At 45.2% G+C, this 13,905-nt stretch overlaps 1 protein-coding gene across 2 annotated transcripts in view; it reads right to left on the bottom strand.

Annotated features, from left to right (window-relative positions):
• TNS2 (tensin 2) overlaps positions 1 to 13,905 on the bottom strand; it is a 119,074-nt gene that overhangs the window by 87,277 nt on the left and 17,892 nt on the right. The window contains exon 1 of one of the 2 annotated variants that reach the window (XM_077923752.1): positions 95 to 281. The exons of the other annotated variant lie outside the window; for it this stretch is intronic. Within the exon in view, the coding sequence (XP_077779878.1) occupies positions 95 to 133 (39 nt within the window). The 5' untranslated portion in view covers positions 134 to 281. Of the gene's footprint in view, positions 1 to 94; positions 282 to 13,905 lie in introns of those variants that run through there. 2 annotated transcript variants of the gene reach the window in all.

The following is a 13,905-nucleotide window of genomic DNA, read 5'->3' as shown; positions in this document are numbered from 1 at the left end:
GAAAATTGTCTTTCCAGCCATTGGAGCCCATTTGCAAGAAGCTGCTCCCCCTAACCCGGTGTCACAAGCATTAAGGGAAAAGTTCCCAGCTTACCTTCATGGATTCTGATGGTGTCTGATTTGGGGCTGGCATCTCAATGCGCTGCAAAACTGGTGGCAGCCCCTGAGCTGGCCTCCATCTAAAACCCCTCTGCCCGATTCTTACTGAGAGAGAAGGGAGCTGCAAACTTCCTTGCAGTAAAGAAACCTGAGTGTCTCTTGAGCCTGAGCAGAAACACACCCTCCCTTTTCTCCCTTCCCTCCCTTCCTTCCTTTCTCCCTCCCTCCCTCTCTGAGATTTTTCCCAGCCCCTTTTCCCTACCCTCCTAATGCAGGGAATGATGACCACCCCCAAACTGCGTTTCCTGCTGAAAGTATGAAATCTCGTAGAAAGGGAGGGGAGAGAGGAAGAAAGAGTGGGAAACCAGCTCTGCGAGTCAACAGCTGCTGCAGAAAGCAGGGAGAGTTGATAGCCCTGGGTCAGTCAGTGTAGCAGCGGCCCATATAACGCACAGATGAACCATGCCGATTCCGTTAACCAAGCAGAAGGGTCTGGGGGTGGAGGGGGGCTGACCATGTCTGGAAATCACTCTTCTCTAACTGCTTTATCCCGGATGGGTGGGTCTGACTGGGCTTGTTCAGTGTAGAAGGAAAAGGCGCTTCATACATTCTGCAAAGCACTCTGCATTTTTATTACTTTGCTTGCTCATTTCAAGGCGGAACCCTGATCATTATTTTTTAAGTGGCTTTGGTAGGATCTAAGCTCCCGGTCAATTTAACCCAGGTGGGGGCCAGGTTGGGGAGATTGCCTCCATGGTTATAATTTAGGACAGACCTGCTAGCTTCTGAAGCAGAGTGGACCCAAAACACTTTCAGATTGGTGGCAGAATAAACTCTGGTATATTAGAGGCAATTCATGGGCTGCTGGACATCCTAGATTTTGGCTAAAATCTGCTGTGACCTGGGAGTCAACTCTGTTGACCATAGCAGGACTTACTTAGGAACAGACTTGTTCTCCAGCAAACAAGGACTTTCCAAACTCACTGCTGGACCAGATGACCTTTGTAGTCCCTCCCAACTCTACAGTCCTATGATTCTATAATTTTATGATTCTATACACCAGTGTTTTCTATGCAATGCTTCCTCCATATGCCCCCAACACTCAAGTACAGGGGCTGTACACTCCATTCAGCATCCGCAGAATCTCCCTCTGTCCCACACCCATTCACTTTTAAAAAATAAAAGTAAGATTGTGGCCCTTACAGCTGCAAAAAGGGGGGGACTTCAAAAGTATATAAGCAACACCCACTGAAATTTCAGAAGCTAGGGAGCTGGGGAAGAGAGATAAATTTCTGTTGGTCAGAGGCAAAGCTTCAGTGATCCCCGATGAGCAAAAACTGAAGAAGTTGTCCAAAATAGATCTATCAAATAGATGCTAGTCTGTCAAATCTATACAGGTTGAACGATTTGGTTTTCTGGGCAGTTTGGATAACATTAGTGCAAAAGGTTCAGTTTTCAGTACAGAGGGCATACCAACCCCTTGCTACAAGAAAAATTGCCTGCTTTTGAATTGGACCATGTCATGTCTGGCACTTTTACCAGCTGCATGAGCTATAGCAATTAGGAAGTGATAATACTGTTCTTCATGCTTTGAAACAGGAGTGCTGAGCCCTTGGCCGGCTAGATGTTGTTGGACTACAACTCCCATCGGCCTTACCTAGGACACATACTGGCTTGGGTGGATGGGAGATGCAGTTCAGCAATATCTGAGGGCCAGAGGTTCCCCCACTCTGCATTAAAACTTTCACTCTGCCAATGAGGCCAACCTTATTAATTATTGGGAATCAAGGAGCTCTCAAAGGTAAGAGAAGAGCCCATATACTCTCTACCGCCTCCCCTCCCCAAGGCTCTGGTGACCCTATAGGCATGAAGCGGAATGAAAAGGTGATAGGCAGCATGCACACATGTCTGAATGGTGACAGGTTCAGGCTTCAGATGGGGAACATAAGAAGCCGCCTTTTATTGAATCAGACCAGCTTGGTGTATCTAACACAATACGGTCTACACAGAGAGACCATCTTTGCTGTAAGTCCTGCAAGACTCGTTCCCTGACTAGTGGGGACCTCACTGACTAGCTGTTGCTAGAGCTTAAGCGTCCAGAGATCAGCTTTGCTGTGAGTCCTGCAAGACCAGCTAACCAGAATGCTTAGAGGTTGCTGGGTGTAGAGGTTTTTGTTGGGGTTAAGATTTAGTTGTGGAAATGCTTAATTTTTATTGTTATTGGTCCAAGGCTGCCCAATGAGTTCTCAGGGCTAAGCAGCTGTTTGAACCCAGGTCTCCCATATGCAAAGCCAAAGGTCACAAATTCAGCTGTTGAGAACAAATGGTCATGCTTCTCATTTTACATTACCTACAATCACAAATTCCTCTCAAATAACAGTAGCCAAATAAAAACAAGTAGGGCACAAGCAATTGCATATAGAATAGCATCCACTTTCCATGCAGAAGGCCTTAGGTTCAATCCTAGGCCTCTCTAGTTTGGGCTGGGAGAGAAACCCTGGTGGAAATCTGGGAGAGCTTCTGCCGGTCCATGTAGACATTACTGGGCTGGATGGACCAATGGCCAGACACAGTATAATACAGCTTTCTAGGTACCATTTAAAAAAACAAAAAATCCAACAGCATCCAGAGAAGTGTGGAACATCCATGGAGTATTTTAATGGACCCCACCAGGGTTGCCATAGTCTATGTTTGGGGACTTTGGTGCTGACATAAGGAAAATTTCTCCTGCTGCACAATGAGTAATTGCACACTGAACAGCTTCCCTCGTGCTGAAGTGGAGCCTCCCAGGGCAACTTAAAAGCAGCCTCCCTGTGGTATTCTGTAGCCTGCCAGCCAGCCTTGAGCAATGCTCTTGGTGTGTTTTTTTAAAGTTGCAGAAGTCCTGGTTGGGCCCATTAAAATTCCACAAAACTGGACCTTACAGCATACAGTAAGGTCTCCCCCAAATAATCACTGGTGCACAGCCTCAGCAGCTTTTAATCAGATCCTGGATTTAGCTAACTTCTAAAACACCCCCCCCCCTCCAAAGAATCCTGGGAACTGAAGTTTATTAAGGATGATGGGAACTGTAGCACTATGAGGGGCGATCTACAACTTCCAGGATTCTTGGTGTGGGTATGTAGGTGCTTTGAATGCACTTTTAATATTTGGTGTGTACACATATTTGGTGTTTAACATGTCTCTCTCTCTCTCCTGTCTGCTCCATTTGTATTTGTGAATGAACAAGTCCTTTCCCACCCATCTCCTATCTACCTGCATTGAATTCTCTGCTGCCTTGACAGATGTGGACCCTTCAGTACTGCACTGCCAGTGCAACATGCCTAGAGCTTACTATGACTCCCAAGTGGCCTTCCAATCCTCAGCCTGGCCTCTTGTCCTCAGGCACAGGAAGTGCTGATAGCACTCGGGAGACCCACACCCTTTCCTCCCCTGGGCTCCGGCCCTTGGCAGAGTCCTCCCCCCCTTTCCTGAATCCTTAGTCCAGAACCAGCTGATCCAGGAAGCTGAAGGCCTGAGCCCTGTCAGGAAGGAGAAGGCTAAGTCACAGCTCTTGTCAACAACTGTTCCCAACTGCAAGGCTCAAGAGAAAGCTGCCTCTGGCCTTGCTCATCTTGTGGATTTTCTATGCTCATATACTGCGTTCTTATAGCACTATATATATTTTTGCTTTTAAAGGGACACCAGGGCTTCATTTGGACCAGGGAATGGTTCCAGGGACTGCTTCCGGTTTCAGCATCATGGCTCAATATGAATGGACGGAAGTGTTTCTGAGGGGGGAGAGGGCTCTTGCGCTCAGCTGCTGCTTGTGGGTTTCCCACTGGGGCACCTGCTTGGCCGCTGTGAGAACCGGACTGGATGCTGGACTAGATGGGCCACTGGCCGGATCCAGCAGAGCTCTTCTTAGGAGTGGGTGCAGAGTGCTTTCTTTTCAACATCAGTCACTAACCACTGGGAGTATCCATTCACATTGGGGCTCCCAGATAGACTGGAGTGCTGAGTTTTTCCTCCCTTCTTCCTTTACCTGTAGTATTGCCACCTGATAGAAAGAACAAGCCCCGCCTGCTCTGGTGCCTCTAACAGCATCCTGATCTGCAGACATTAGACAAGGAGGCTTTTCATAGCACAAAGGTAAACAAAGATGTTATGCTGCTGTTTCTCTTGTTTAGAAACAAAATCCGGCTCATTTTAGCGGTGTGATGTTGGCTTTCTAATCTGCTTTCAAATCACTTGGAGGGGATTAGTTATTATATAAATATAGTGGGGTGGGTGGGTGGGTTTTAAACTACCTTCTGCTGATAAAGAAATAGGAGCAAGGGAGGGTTTGTTTAACATAGTTACAGGACTTCTCTCACACATAGTGTGGGTTATGAACTGGATTAAAAAATTCCCCTATGTTTAACAAGGTCTTCAAAAAGAAATTGAAATTGTGTGTCAAGGAAAGACAATTACTGAAGCCTGCAGAATTTTGTGGCATAAGCACATTTGCAGGCACTTGTTTGCTTTGAATAATTAGTCATGCAGAGGTGCAATGAGCTACACATGGCCCTTGAGCCTTACCTTGACCACTGAAAATGTTAATAATCATCTCCTGCTACTGCTCTGCCTTCAGGTTTCACTACAAATTTATGACAAATTCAATAAGGACCAGAAACTTTTTTCATTTAAAATCAAACTAGATTCCCAAGATGCTGAATTTTGTTCCCAGCGCCAATTTCTGGTGTGGATACTCTACAATTCCATGATGCATGAAAAAGCCCAAATCATGTGTCCATACCAGTGGTGGCGAACCTATGGCACGTGTGCCAGAGAGGGCACTCAGAGTCCTCTCTGTGGGCACGTGCGCCATCGCCCCAGCAGGGAGTGGGGGAGGAGGGGGAGGAGAGGAGGGGTCTCGTGCGCCGTCCAAAGCCTGCGACACCAGGGCCTGGCAGGTGAGCGAGGGGCTGAGCAGGCATGACTTTTGATGTGCCAGGGCCTCCCGCCAGTCTGTTTTTCCTACTCTGGAGTAAGCCGCCTTGAGTTCAGCAGGGCTTAACCCCCATGTCAGTAAGCATATAAAGATGGCAACCTAAAATTGGGCTGCTGGGTTTGAATGTTTGCTGGGCTTCCTGTGGAAGCCAACAGAGAAATTTGTTCCGTGGAGGCTGCGATCAAAGAAACATAAAGAAACATAAAATAATAATAATAATAATAATAATACCCCGTCCATCTGGCTGGGTTTATTTATTTATATTTATTTGTATGTGCACATGCAGACAATCATTACTATCTCATATTAAAAATTGGAAGAGGGTGGCTCTTAGTACAGCCCTCCAGTGTACACTAGTGGCCAAAATTATGGGACCTTCTGGAAAAAAATGTATTTCTGAGATTTGATGGCCCATAACACCACTTTGTTTGGGAGTAATACCAGTGCTTTTTTACTGTGGGGACACAGGGGGACGCATACCCCTAAATATTTTGTGAATTTAACGGGAGAAGAAATTCACTACATTTATTTTTCCCAATTTGAACTGTATTTATTTTACCCCGGTGTTGATTTTCTTGAGTCAAAATGAGAGTACCCCTAAACATTTTTTTAGGAAAAAAAGCACTGAGTTATACCATAAAATTATATATCAATGGAAAGATAATTTAATGAAGAATGTAATGCAATAGCTTTTATGAAGGGTTATTTATTACAACAGCAGTCCTAAAGAAGAAACGTGAAACACACACAAAAAATGAGATATACAGGTTAAATTGCTGTGTTGGCACTTCGCAACAAATAAGTGGGTTTTGGGTTGCAGTTTGGGCACTCGGTTTCTAAATGATTCGCCATCACTGGTTTATACCATGATGGTAATACAGTAAATTCCATGTTTTTGCTACATTCTCCTAGGTGAAGCGTACAGTACTGTACTCTCTTCATTTGCTTATAACAGAAAGAATACTGCCCCTTCTTCACAAACTCCCCTCTCAAATATCAGTGTATATTGAGTCTATTCATCTCAATTAACTTCTAGTGTTGAACGTGGCCAAAGGGGTAGGCAGGGAATCCTCTCACAGCTGCTGTGAGGGATCATGAATGCCTTTGTGGAAATCAGAGCGCGCCACCTTCTGGCCAGGTACCAAACTGCACTGGGAATAAATGACGCTGGAAAAGAACGCTTTTTCCGTGCTAGCTGTCTTCTCTGGAAAGCCTGTCATTTCTCCAACTCAGTTATTATCCAGATGACAATACTACCAGACTGCTGCAGCTTTGCCATCCAGCTTTGTAGCCATTTCTGTAATGATGAACACAATAGCTTTGGAGTAGCAATGCATTATTGGTCCAGGGAGTGGGGGTGATCATTAGTAGTAGATCATTAGTAGTAGGTGGTGTCTGGGGTTGCACCCTTCCTTATAGCTGGAGTCTGCTTCTTTAAAAAATAAGATGTAGTGATGTCATGCTGGTTTTGCACTAAAACATGGGAGCACAAATATATAGACAGCTCCCCCACTTTCTACTCTCCAGTCTTGGGCATTGAGAATAGAAAGTCTTATAACATCATCATCAGTGTAATGTATTGTTACAAAGGCTACACACCACCCCCAGTAGCTATGTGCAGGTTCCCACATCCAGAATGAAGTTGGATTGGCCATAAACTCAGCTTGTAGTGCACAAGCAGCAAATGACAGTACAGTGGCAAACAGGGATAAAAACCACAGCACCACACACAGCCGCCACCAACCACAAGAGGCCTTGTAAGGAACTGTCAAAAACTGTTACAAACATTCACAGATTTAAGCCACTAACCAGTCCCTGCAAAATCATCAGCCTCTCAGTCTTGACCTGCCAGCCTTCCCCAGCTTTGGGACTTCAAAGCACCAAATCCCCTGGCATCATTTGTGACATCATATGATTAACAGGTGAGTGGACTCACCCATCTGTCAAATTTGACCTTTAAGGCAGATCCTGATAAATATTTGTCACTGTGGAACCAAAAAGATTCCCTTTTCCTAGAGCATCACATTCAAAAAGCTGGAGAGAGAATATCGCCTGTCATTAGCTCCCACTGATGAAACATCAGCTATTCATCCTGTAGTGTTGACAAGCTATCTGACCAGCAGTAGGACTTAGCAGTTAATTTGAAATGTTGAGCTGTTTCTGTCTGAGAAGACCTGATACATGCCACTATTTTGCAGGAAGGATTCAAGCACAAACCATAACTTTAGGATTGTGCATTTTAAGTGGCTTAAAGTGTCCTGTCTCTCTAGCGCAACAAATTGACTTTTTAAAAGAATGACTTTTTGAGACTTGGAAAGTGACACAAAAATGCATTGAAAAGTTTGGAATGTATGGATTATTAATGGGAAGATGTATAAATGCCCCATAAGCAAATCAGGATGCACGGTATGCTCATAGTCATATAATTGGCTCATAAACAAATCAGAACAAATGCTCAGTAAAGACTGGGTACTGTCTAACCACAGTGTAAGCTTTGTGAGAGCAAATGAAATGATATCTTCCATTATCTCTTCATCTGCAGCCAGATGCTCCCTTTTATGCTTTGAAAGCTGCTTGGGTGGGTGTGTGTGTGGAGGGGGGCAGAATCAATGCATGAGGCTGAAGTGGAAGAGTGCTTAACCCTTCCACTGTCTGCTCTGCCCCACCCCAAACTGCACTGCCAATGACTTCCCACCCATGGGCATAGCCAGAAGGGGCAGCTGCTCCCCTAAGATCAAGTAAATAAATAAAAATACTAAACTGAGTTAGTTAAGCCTGCCCCCCCCTAACATAAATCCTGGCTATGCCCATGTTCCCACTGTGCAGTGGCGGGGGGGGGGGGCGACTTGGAGAAGGGAAACTGGAGGAGGGCAGAATTAAGTCTTTCCCTGCACCCACCCTCCCTCCTCTGCCTCCCACTCTCCTCTAACTAATAGCTTCTCATTTAAAGGGACCATTGGTTGCCACCCTGCCCATTTGGGCCTAAGGCAAACCTTCTGCTGGCTGTGGTTATGGAGTGGAAGGGGAAATCTGCCTTCAAGTGCCGTCTTAAAGAGAGAGGAGAGCATCGATTCTGTGTGGCTGGCTAGCTATGGGGGCACTTCAGAAGATCAAGAGTCCCAATGTTTTCTGCTTGTTACCCTTCCCAGTTAATCTTTGGTGCTGGCTGAAGAAGATTTTAATCCACATTTGAATTGACTCTTACCCTCAGAGCTCTAAAGTTAATCCTTAAACCACAACCTTTTACTAAATGCTCAGAGTCTGGTGATGGGGATGCTGCTGGCTGCTAAAGGGTTAACACAGCTATTTGGGTGAATGGAGAGTTAACCTCTGGCTGTTCCCTTGTGATAGGAGGAGGAGGAGGAGGAGGAGGAGGAAGGGGGGATATTTTGGCAGCTTCCAACTGTCTCGCATAGACAGGGTCTCCTAGCCCTGTGTGATTCCAGGACCCCCCAAGCAGACAGTGGCTCCTAGGGGCTTGGGGCAGCAGTCACTTACTTCTTTCCCAGGCCTCTTAAGGGGAAAGGGGAAGGGGGGAAGTAAGTGGGGTGGGAGTGGAAACTGCACCGCAGGAACTATGCACAAGTTCCAGGTGCTGGGGGTTGCAGTGGTGGGTTTCCCATGGGCATCTGGTTGCCCCTGTGACAGCAGGATGCTGGACTTAGAAGCATAGAATTGTAGAGTTGGAAGGGACCGTGAGGGTCATGTAGTCCACCCCCTGCAATGCAGGAATCTCTCACCCAATGCCTGACCTGAGATCAAGAGCCTCATACTCTACTGACTGAGCTGTTCCTTTGGTCTGATCTGGTGGGGCTTGCCTTACTGCCCTGTTCCCCCCTGCTCCAGGTGACCTGTTCATTCAGCATTCATCCTGATTTGCTTATGGAAAGTGTACATGGTGGTTGGAGTCTGCCTGGTCTTCACTGGTTCTGCTTTCTTTATAGCAGCACAGTTATATGAAAATCAACATTAGTTCTGCATTCACCCTGATTTGCTTGTGAGGCCTTTACAAATCTTCCCATTAGTCATTTGTTCATCCCGCACTTTGCAAACCAATGGGGAAATGCAATTGTTATAAGAATTTAAGGTCTCATATAAATTAAATGCTCATAAATTTACAAGACAAACACATAGATAAGTATATAAACCACATGTCTGAAATAGTGCAGGAGAGCAATCCTGAATCCATTTTGACTCTCCCAAATGTTTCTCTGCAAGGAGGAAGGAAATGGGAAAGCCTCTCCCTTGACTTGTGCTTACCTGTCTTTAGGGCATCTTTGTGTATGAATAGGGGGAGCCTGTCACCTGGATTCAGGAACTAAGCATTTAGCATCGCAAAAGGAATGGCCAGGCTGTCCAGGTAAAGCAGTCAAGTGACCATTATCAGTATCCTGCCAGACAGGATTTCTGTTGTAGACCACCCCCTGTGATGTATTGCTGCTGTAGCCCGCCTCCTCCTGTGATGTATGTATGATGTTTTGGGGAGTGGTCTTGAGCTACAGGGCGGGCAATTTCAAAAGCCTATATAAGGGCTTGCATACCGTTGTTCTGGGTTCCTCTTCCTTCCTGCATGTGGTGAGTGGGGACCCTGTTGCAACAGTTTAATAAAGATCAGGCTTACTGGCTGCTTTGCTTCTCAATATTCTCTGGTTGGCCTCTGTTATTTTCTCTGACTGATAGGGACTCTATACGGCTCTTGGATACCCCATAAGCGAAAAGGAGCAGGTTTTTTCTACATCACATTGAAAACTGCAAAAAGTTGTTTGTTTTGAAATAAGAAAGTTGATTTGTTGTGCAAGGGCAACAGCAAATGTTAATTTGCTTTAAATGCAGAAACCTAAATTTCCAGTATGCACTTGGCTCCTTCATGTAAAACAGGGGCAGTCTGGAGCCACCCACACACTGTGTAAATGTAAAGGACCCCCTGGCCGTTAGGTCCATGTAGAAGTTACCATTTACTTTGGCTCTAGTGCACTTACACCACTGGTGTTTGAAGCCGTATCAATCCTGTTGTTTCTTGAGAAATACTCCTGTTTGATGTGCTTTCCCTCAAACCAGCTTCCATCTGGTCCGGGGCACCTGAGATGGAGTGCGCTAACCCAGCCCTCACTGCTGCCGCCACCAGGCAGGGGCACAGTGCAGAGGGTGCTGTTCACTATCTGCGCCCTGTCCCTGCCTGGCTCGCAAGCGCCCGCCCCCCATCAATGGCGGAAACTGGGTGAGTGCAGAGGGAGCCCCTGGTGTTGACAGGCAGGGGCGGGGGCAGGGCGGGCATGGAGGGTGCTCTTCACCCTCCATGCCCCGCTCCTGCCCTGCACGCTAACCCCAGCCCGACAGCTGGTGGCCAGGCACTTGCATGCCAGGTGGGCGCAGGGGTGGGAGCACAGAGGTTGAAGAGCACCCTCTGCACTCCCCAAGCCCCTGCCATTGCTGGGGTGCAGAGGTTGCTTTTCACCCTCCGCACCCTGCCCCCACCCAGCATATGGGCACCCGCCTGTAGCTGGCGGGCAGGAGTGGGGTGGGTGCTGTGGTCACCCAGCACCCATCAGCTGATGGGTGGGTGCTTGCGTGCACATGGTTGGTGTGCAAGATTCTGCATCTGGGGCCCTGGCCTCCTGCCCCCCCCCACACCACTGTATCCAGTTGGGAAATGGAAGTTAGGCTGAGGTGTGTACATTTGAGACAGTCATTGCACATGTGCAGCCATCCCCCCCCCCCGCCCCCTTCCTGGACTGTACAGCAATATAAGAGTGAGCTGTGAAACACAGCAGGGAAAGGAGGGGTGAACGTGATGTGTTTCAAGTCACTAATGTGTACATGGCTGGCCTGGAGGGAATGCTTATTCTGGAAGGGAAAATTGCTAGGTAGGAAACGTTGATGAAGAAAGATATATACAAATACAGTGGTACCTTGAGTTACAAACACTTCAGGTTACAAACTCCACTAACCTGGAAGAGTTACCTCGAGTTGAGAACTTTGCTCCAGGATGAGAACGTTTCCCTTTTAAAAAGGGAAACGTTGACAGCTATGCTCTAGTTAAGAACAGTTTCAGGTTAAGAACGGACCTCCGGAACGAATTAAGTTTGTTACTAGAGGTAAAGCAACAAAGTTCTCCCCACTCTCAGTAAAATGCTACCTCCTCCTTCACCATACTGAGCTGGTGCCTATGCTGTGATGACGGGCCAGCAGGGCTTTTTTCACCTCTTTGTAGCTTACTGGCAGCTGTTTAGTGGCAGGGCTCCCGCTCCTGGCTTTGGCTCCCCCCTAAAAAAGAACTTAGGGTTGTCCGTCAAAAACAGTGGGAGTTCCTGAACCTCTTTTCTAGGGAAAAAAGAACTGCATGCCAGGCACATGCTTTAAACAGCAAAAATGGGTCTGCTGGGGCCTCTCCCCCCCCCCCCCATGCTGTCTCATCCTGGCAAGAGGACAATATTTTGGCTACGCCTAAAAAATTCTGTCCAGAAGAGGGAGATTAAACTCTCTGGAGAGGAAGAATTGGAGTGGTTTGGCTGCACTGTCAGTATCATTTATGATTGGTTTGTTGGGTTGATTGACTGGCACAATTAATTTATTAATTAATTGCAGGGATTTTTCTTTTCCATTTTTTAAAGGGCGGCTTTCTTAGGGAACTTTAATCTGTGCTATCCCTTGAAGTAAAAGGGAGGGAAGGTGGGTATGAGAACAGTCAGAGGTTTAGGGATGACAGATCTCCACACCCAAAAAGAGGGTATTTTTAATATATAAAAAAGAAGGGCAAGGAAGTGGCAGGGACACATAGAGGCAATGTAGGTTTGTGGGGGTTCTTTGCAAGTGCTTCCAGATGACCTGTTTATTGAGTATTCATCCTGATTTATTTGTGGACAGCTTGGATGACTTTGCTTCAAAGCAAGTGTTGCCACGCCCTTTCCACTCCAGTTTCCCTGTCGCTTTCTGTTAAAAGCCCAGTTTTGTGGGGAAGTGGTTGAATCCCACCTGAAAACAGAGGTGACCTGAAGCACCCTTTGTCTCCTCCTACCTCACAGATAAGCATGCCTGCCTGCTGTGTGGCCTGGCAGGAGGAGGTGCCTCATGTAAAAAGTTGTCTATGCAGCATGCTAGACCTCACTGAGAACCAACAACAGAACTGGAAGCAGCACTCCAGATGTGCCCATACCATAGATATATATAAAGGCTTTATAATACCATCCATTTTTTTAAACCTACCAATCCCCAACAATGCATTTGCCTCCCGCTGCCACCACATAAGGAGTTGATGACTCCATTGGGCTATTTATCATGAATCATGACCGAAGATCTCCTGCCTGTTTAGATCTTGTCAGCAAACCTTGTTCAACAACCAGCACTTTGTTCCTCCCATTGCTTGAGCAGGGAAACAAATCAGGAAGCCACAGAGAAGGCTTTCAAGAACATTTCACGGACTTTTATGACAAAAACTTTAGAAAAGATGAATTGTGGAGATATATTCTTGAAAGCAATTGAGGCAATTTATTCTAATCAACATGCTATGCTGATAGTGAATAATGTCTCAACAGGAAAATTTATAATAACTAAGGGGACAATACAAGGCTGCCTCCTGTCACCATTATTGTTTATATTGGTGTTGGAGGTTCTGGCTAGAAGAAATAGATCTGATGAAGAGATCAAAGGGATAACAGTGGGGCAGAGAGCTTATAAACTCAAGGCATTTGCCAATGATGTGATGATAGTGGTAGAGGAACCTATGGTCAGTGTCCCAAGGGTTTTAGAACAAATCTCTGAATTCAGAGAGAAAACAGGTTTCAAACTTGACAAAAATTATGGTGAAAAATATGAATTGCCAGATAAAAAATGATCTACAATTATCAATAGGATTAATGATTGAAAAGAAAATTAAATATTTAGGAATGTGTTTAACACTGAGGAATATAAATATTTTTAAAGACAATTATGTGAAAGTTTGGAGAGAGGTTAAGAAGAGCCTATAAATTTAGGGAAGAACTTGTCATTTATGGGGAGGATATCTGTGATAAAAATGAATGTGCTACCAAAAATGTTATTTTTGTTTCAAACACTATCAGTGATCAGCAATACAAGATGCTTTAAAGAATGGTAAAAAGATATCACTAGATTTATCTGACAGGAAAAGAAACCAAGAATAAAGTATAAATTATTGACTGATACGAAAGAAAGAGGTGGATTCTCCTTACCACATTTGAAATTATATTTTGAGGCATCTTCTCTTTGCTGGTTAAAAGAATGGATGTAGCTGGGAAATGGTTCCATATTAAATCTTGAAGGACACGATAACAGATTTGGCTGGCACACCTATTTGTGGTATGACAAGATTAAAGTTCATAAAGCTTTTCTGAACCATGTTATAAGGAAGCCAGAGTATGAAGTATGGGATAAATACAAAAATATATTGGAACACAAAACACCATGGTGGCTCTCTCCACTTGAAGCAATATCGGTGAAAAAAGGACTATGATAAATGATTGGACAACTTATAAATAAATATTAAATGAAGCAGATCAGGATTTAAAACTAAGGAGGTTTGAAGATACAAGGAAATTAGTAACAGATTGGTTGCAATATTACCAATTTAATGAAGTGTTTAAGTTGGTCAAAAAGAAGGGTTTTTAAAATAAAGTCTCCCAGTTCGAAAGAGAATTGTTAGAAAATAAAATCAAGTTAGCTTAAAAAATGTATAAACTTTTATTAGAGTGGCAAACAAAAGATGAACAAGTCAAATCAGTTATTATCCACTGGGCCAAAGATTTTGGTTTTTGACATTGAATTAGCAGTGTGAGAGAGACTATGGACAACAGGGTGAAAATTTACAGCATGTTACACTT

This window comes from Podarcis muralis, chromosome 2 (assembly GCF_964188315.1).
Source record: "Podarcis muralis chromosome 2, rPodMur119.hap1.1, whole genome shotgun sequence".
NCBI classification, from domain to species: domain Eukaryota; kingdom Metazoa; phylum Chordata; class Lepidosauria; order Squamata; family Lacertidae; genus Podarcis; species Podarcis muralis.
Note: the sequence above shows the minus strand (reverse complement) of the source record. Positions and strands in the feature narration are given on the sequence as shown.